Here is a 7270-nt window from a genome sequence, read left to right as displayed (position 1 = left end):
GTTTTCCTTCTTTCCTTTCCTTTATTTTTTTTAATTTTCTTTTCGTCGTCCTCTTTATTGTTTCATTTTGTCTTTCTCCTCTTTATTTATTTATTTTGCTTTCCTTCTTTCCTTCTTCTCTTATTTTTTTTTACTTTGTTCTTTCTTTCCTTCTCTTTATTTTTTTCACTTTATTTTCCTCTTCCTCTTTTCCTCCTTCCCTTTCCTTCTTTTTTTTTTAACTTTGTCATCTCCCTTTCTCTTTCTCTTTATCGTTTCATCTTGTCTTCCTCCTTCTCTTTCATTTTTCCCTTTGTTTCCCTCGAAAGAGAAATTAATAAGGCAAAGAACAGCGGATGAAAAAAGACAATAAGTGTAACAAAAAAGTAACATTTGAAGAAAGTAAAAAGATTATACTTATCGAAAAATATGACAAAAAAAAAATAATTATGAAGCCTGAAGGAAAAATGTATGATGTAATAATGTCCACCTGTGAAAGCCAGTAGGGTCAATCCTCACAGGTGTAAACAAACTCCTTACCTTGCAATAACACACTAAGGGAACTACAAAATAACTTCCCATAGCTCTCAAAACACGTAGAAATATATTACTAAACTGACCCTTAGACTGCCATAGGGGGGATTTTTAGATGGTGCAAGGTAATAAACAAACCCCTTACCTTGCAAACTCACTGTAGTAAATAGATAAATAAATAAATAGATAAATAAAGGAGACAATGATCAAGATATTTATTCCTTACTTTCGGCTGACCTCTTGACCTGTAAGGGGACTGGCAATTAAGTGGCTTTTTGTTGTTGTTGTTGTTGTTGTTGTTGTTGTTGTTGTCCTTCGTCAGTTTCCCCTTTTACATAAAAAAAAACATTCCCTCACCAACACACATAACTTATAGACACATTCCTCACACAGGTAAACAAATTCCCTACCTTTCAAACTCACCTGTGAACAAAAAAAAAAAAAAAGGGCGGAATACCATGAAAAAATTTGATAATATTCTCAACTTTCCTTCACCAACACTCAAAAACAGTAAACACATTCTCAAACACAAGTAAACAAATTCTTTACCTTTCACGCTTAACTGTAAACAAAATATAAAAAAAGAATAATGAAAGCATAAACAGAGCAGATAATATTCTCAACTTTCCCTCAACAACACTAAAAAAAAAACCAGTGAACACATTCCTCAAACACAAGTAAACAAATTCCTCACCTTCTCAACTAACCTGTAAACAAAACAAAAGGAGAAAAACATAATAAAGCAGGTAATATTCTCAACTTTCCCTCACCAACACACAAAAACCAGTGAACACATTCCCAAACACAAGAAGACAAATTTTTCACCATCAAACAAAATAGAAAACCTGTAAACCTGTAAACAAAATAGAAAAAGAACAGTAAAAGCATAAACAAAGCAGATAATATTCTCAACTTTCCCTCGACAACACTCAAAAACCAGTGAACACATTCCCAAACACAAGCAGACAAAATCCTCAGCGTCTCAACTAACCTGTAAACAAAAAATAAAATAAAATAAAGAAAAAAAACTAATACAGCAGGTAACAATCTGAACTTTCCCTCACCAACATATATGCCCAGTAAGCAAATTCCACACACACAAATAACCAACTTCCTTAACTTCCTAACAACAAAATCAAGGAGACGAATGCGATGCCAACTTTCCCGCGCTGGTGTAAGCTCTGAATCGGTATCTGAATGACTTACTTTCTGGCGGAGTGCTGGTGCGTTAGTGGAGAGAAGGGCATGAGGAGACGGGAGCGGACACGAAGGGACGGGAGCGAAGGACACGAGTGGGCGGGAGTGAAGGACAGGAGCGGACGGGAGCGGAGTAGTAATCAATCAAGTAAACAAATTGCAGCAGTGTATTAGACCAATTACAACCAAACGACCAGAAGGAAATATTACCGTGAAATCAATAGAGGTCGTGATTAAATACAGTCACGTCAATTAGTAAACCTATTATGCCCTTTGGTGTTTTTTTTTTCCTATTTTTAATCGTTAAGTAAGGTCGTGTATTTGTTAAACCTTGAATTGAATTACACAAACACCCTCGAGAACTTAGTGTTTAGCTTCCTGATTTAATAATATAAGTAAACTAATACAAATTATTCATTAAAGTGTATCATAACTGGCTCGTACATATTTTTCAGCATATCTTGCACTAAAAATACCTCAAACAGGACATGTAATTCAATCAAGTACTGAGAAAAAAAAAGGATTACAGGATGTCACAGTGTACCGTGTGTATCCTTCACCCTCATCAGTATCCTTCAAAACATCCTAAAAAGCTATTTGTGCCAGAATCTCCCTCACCACACTAAAGAGACACATAATCCTCTAGTTATCCTTTCACTATTAGCCTTATCTCCTCATCGATCGTTTAATCTCTTCAATACCAAGATACATTTACATATTCATTTATTTCATGTTTATTCTATTCTTTCTTTCTACGTTAATTTTTATGGTTAATCTCTTCAGTACCAGGACGCATTTTCATATTCATTCAGCTTACTATTTGATCATTTATACAGCTTCAGAAACATATGTTGGGATCAGAATAGCAAAGACTCTGGCCATTAATCTTCTGACTTCTATAGACCCTTCCTGATGTCAATAAAATGGTCTAATCGTACACAAATCTCAAGGTAAAAATGTGTCCCAGTACTGAAGGAGTTAATCGCGTTTTCTTATTTATTCCGCTTACTATTTGGTGGTTTTTATACACCTTCAAAAACATACGTTAGGATTAGAATGATTTAGACTCTGGCCATTAATCTTCTGACCTCCATAGACCCTTTCTGATGCAAATAAATGGTCTAATCGTAATCACAAAAAAAAATACAAAAATGCGTCTCAGTACAGAAGGGATTAAAAATATATCCTTCGCTTAGGACTTTCTACCACGTGATGCTAGGAACTCGAGAAGGAAGATGGCGCAGGAGACGAGGACCCCGCAGAGCCACATGATGAAGGCGCCGAGCAGCACGGTGAGGGACAGGGGGCGGGAGGTGCCACTCGCGCTGCCGCTGGGGACGCACTGAATCACGTTGTACCGGCCATAAATCTCCCTCAGGTTTCCACTATCCCTCAGCCACCGCAGCCTGGCCAAGGGCTATCCTGTAGCACGCACCACGCACATACACACACACACACACACACACACACACACACACACACACACACACACACACACACACACACACACACACACACACACACACACACACACACACACACACACACACACACACACACACACACACACACACACACACACACACACACACACACACACACACACACAGAGAGAGAGAGAGAGAGAGAGAGAGAGAGAGAGAGAGAGAGAGAGAGAAAGGGGCTTCCATTATCACATATCAGCCATCTCTCTCTCTCTCTCTCTCTCTCTCTCTCTCTCTCTCTCTCTCTCTCTTTCTGTGTGTGTGTGTGTGTGTGGCTAACCTTGCGTTGATAATTTCGCTGAAGAAGGAGTTTTTCTGCAGAATGATTGATATGAAGCCGAGTTTCAAGGGCGCTGATTCCACGTAGAAGGGGCACGGCTGCTGACGGTCGGCGCCGCTATTCTGTCTAAACACTATGCCGAGAGGTGTGACTGTAATAACGCAGGGAGGGACGTGAGGAAGGTGGAGGAAATTAATCAAATTGTTAGAGGAGGAGGTGCATCAAATTGTCAAATTGACGTGTTAGTCTATTTGAATCCTTCTCTTACATGTTTCCTTTAGATTTTACTGTGTAATATTCTCACGAGATAAAAAAAAAAATAATAATAATAAATAAATGATAATAATAATAATAATAATAATAATAATAATAACAATAATAATAGCAATACTAATAAAGATACTAATCAAAATTTGAAGAGCATAAGATCACAGAAAGGTAAATAAAAAAATAGGAAAGGTACATGAAACTATTATGTCTACACGTGTTAGTCCCTTTCAAAAGCATAAGATCACTCTCTCTCTCTCTCTCTCTCTCTCTCTCTCTCAAATTTCCTAATCTTCCCGCTCAAACCCGTCACCTCCCCCCTTAACAGTATCTAATGGACGTGACTTGGGTTTACAAAAGAGCTTATAATTCAAGAGAAGGCTTAACGAGTATTGACATTATCAGTAGCAAAATTAGAAACACTCCTTGGTAATCTGTCTAATTCTTTGATGTGGCTTTTGAAAATGATCCCTAATATACGAGAATACAGTTCATTATCTGCTTCTTCACTGCAGCTGTTCATTCATTCCCTTTCACTCCTCACTGTCTCTGCTTCATCTGTCCACCATTCATCATCACCACCATACAAGTGACACCTTCTCTCATTCACCATAAGCACTATCATTCTTTACAACCTTCTTTCTCTTTCTGCCTCAATCATTTTCATCACCCTCATCTCAAGGTCGTCCATCCCTCATTATTTCTTCTTTACGCTCTTTCTCTTATTACCTTCTCTTTCCAGCAACTTCTCCTCCTCCTCCTTCTCCTCCTCCTCCTCCTCCTCCTCTTCCTCCTCTTCCTCTTCCTCTTCAGCCTTTCACTCACGCCTATTATCTAATCTTCTTTTCTCGCCTCCCTAACTCTACTAATAAACTGATTTTAAGTGTAAATATACATAACACACCCATAACACCAATTAGTATGACTTAGGCCTACCGGGTAAATAGAAAATGGAAAGGGAGAACATGTCCTTTGCTAAATAAATGGAAAGAAGAGAGAGAGATAGAGAATAAAAAAATACAAGAAACAACACATCCTTTGCTAATAAATAGAGAAAAAGAGAGAAAAGAAAGAATAAAAAAAAAAAGACTTATTAATAGAACCAACACATCTTCTGCTGGATAAATAGAGAGAGAGAGAGAAGGCAAAGAGAGAGTTTAAAAATACTTACATAGAGAGAGAAAAGAGAAAGAGAATAAGAGAGAGAATAAAAATGAAAGAATACTCACTAACAGATGCAACACGCCCCTTGCTAAACCTTTGAAGGGCTGTCTTATGGTCAATCCTGCCGAAGGGATAGATAGTTCCCTTCTCCTCAGCGTGCCGGAAGAGCGTCCTCAAGGCGTCTAGAGGGGAGAACTGCCACGGGGGAAGGTAAGAGGGACGTGAAATCAATAACGTAGATGGCGGAGCGGGATTCAAAGGTGGTCACAATGAATATGAGTGAAGATGAAAAGTTGGCGTGAAAGGAGGAGGAGGAGGAGGAGGAGGGAAAAGGGAAGAGGAAGGAGGAAGGGTATAGTGGCTGCATGAAGGAAGAAGAGGCGTGAGGAGTCAGGAGGAGGAGGACAAGGAGGAAAGAAGAAAAGAGGAGTGGGTAAAAGCGTGAGGATAAGAGGAATGTAAGGAGACAGGAAGACGTTATGAGAAGAGATGGCTTGCAGAGAGAGAGAGAGAGAGAGAGAGTCTAGATCCAATACTTGATGCGCGTGGGGAGGAAGACAAGAGGACAAACAAGAAACCTCCGATGAAAATGAAGAAGAGGAAGCAGTGAAAATGCAATAAATCAAGGAAAGACGGATGATGGACCCAGAACGGAAAGGAAAAGAAGAAAAAAAAATCAAGAGGGCATGAAAAGAATAGAAAAATAATAAGGAGAATTTAGACGAGCGAAGAGAAAGGAGCAAAAACTACTGATGGAAGAAATGCACAATGATAACAGATAATGATAATGATAACTTACACACAACATCGTCAAAGAATATTCAGTTTCTCCCTCACACACACACACACACACACACACACACACACACACACACACACACACACACGCACATTTTCAACCAAGGTCATTTAGGTGAAGGAAACATATCAGATTTCACGCAGGATTAGCCTAACTATTGAAAAAGTGCCACGGTGTATGCTTCACCTGAGCCATAATTTGATGTTAATGAGGCGAAAACTCAAAGACAAGGAGAAACTGACACGGAGGAGCTGATACGGTGAAAGTGACAAGGTGGAGCTGGCAGGGTAAAGGTGAGCTGACAGGTTGAAAGGTAAAGTTGGCAGGGTAAAGGTGACAAGGAGGTGCTGACAGGGAGAAGCTGGTAGGAAGAAGCTAATAGGGTGAAAGTGAAGTGATAAAGTAAAGCTGGCAGGGCAAAAGTGACAAGGAAGAGTTGAGAAGGAAGTGAAGATGACAGGGTGATGACAGGAAGAAGGTGAGAAGAAGATGGTGACACGGAGAAGGTGGCTGAATGAAGGTGATAAAGAAGACTTGGCAGAGAGAAGATGACAGAGAGAAGATAACAGAGAGATAACACATATAGGAGCTAACACGGGGAACCTTACATGAAGATAGAACAGACAAAAAAGATGAAGCAGAAGATACACAGATGCGCCAATAATGCATAATAAACATGGAACTAGAGGAGAAGAAGCTGAAGGAGACTGACGGGACTGAGATGTTCTGGATACGTGAGAAGATGCGAGAGAGTGTAAAAAGAAAACTGAAGGTGGATTTATTCGGCAGCATCAAGAGAGGGCCTGAGTGTTATGAATGTAGGAAAAGACACGTTTGCAATGGGAGTGACTCAGGAAGGCGCAGATGGCTGAGTGTGTTAGAGATAACTGAAAGATACGAACCCCCACAGAGAGATAGACAGAAAAACAGACAGACAGACAGACAGACAGACAGAGAGAGAAGGAGCAATGGGAGTGACTCAGGAAGGTGCAAACGACTGGGTGTATTACAGTAACTAAAAGATACGAACCAGCATAGATAGACAGATAGACGGAAAGAAAAACAGACAGACAGACAGACAGACAGGAGAGCAAAGGAGCATAGGGAGTGATTGAGAAAGGAGTATAAGATAGCGAAGACGTAAAAAAGGAAGAAAAGGAAAGAAAAATAAGAAACAGAAAAGAGATGGAAGGAACACGAAGATAAACGAAGAGAAATACAATAAGAGGAAACACAAATAGACTCAACCAGCACAAAGGAAACACAAAGGAAAAACAAAGGGGAAAAAGACAAGAATTCGCAGACTCAGCACAGAAAGTAAAAAGAAAAAAATACGAAAAAAAAAATCAACCAACGGAAAGGAAAAGAAAAGAAAAAAACAACAGCTATGAAAAGGAAAAAGAAAACGAAAACCAGCATAAATAAGGAAAAATAAAGAAAATGAGAAAATGAATAAAGAAAAATTACGAAAAACAAAAATAAAATACTTAACCACAACAAAATAAAAAAAGAGACACATGAATAAATAGAACGAAAAATGAAGAAAAAAAAAGAAAAGAAAAAAAA

The 7270-nt window shown here is 38.9% G+C and overlaps 1 protein-coding gene across 1 annotated transcript in view; it reads right to left on the bottom strand.

The window, feature by feature from the left end:
- Positions 1–2638: 2638 nt before the first annotated feature.
- LOC123508200 (glutamate receptor ionotropic, delta-2-like) overlaps positions 2639–7270 on the bottom strand; it is a 16081-nt gene continuing 11449 nt past the window's right edge. The window contains exons 10-12 of the mRNA XM_045261733.1: positions 4971–5100; positions 3475–3625; positions 2639–3116 (exon numbers count right to left, since the gene is read on the bottom strand). Coding sequence (XP_045117668.1) covers positions 2903–3116; positions 3475–3625; positions 4971–5100 — 495 coding nt within the window. The 3' untranslated portion in view covers positions 2639–2902. The remainder of the gene's footprint in view (positions 3117–3474; positions 3626–4970; positions 5101–7270) is intronic.

This window comes from Portunus trituberculatus, chromosome 24 (assembly GCF_017591435.1).
Source record: "Portunus trituberculatus isolate SZX2019 chromosome 24, ASM1759143v1, whole genome shotgun sequence".
NCBI classification, from domain to species: Eukaryota; Metazoa; Arthropoda; class Malacostraca; order Decapoda; family Portunidae; genus Portunus; species Portunus trituberculatus.
This window is presented reverse-complemented; position numbering and strand designations above follow the sequence as displayed.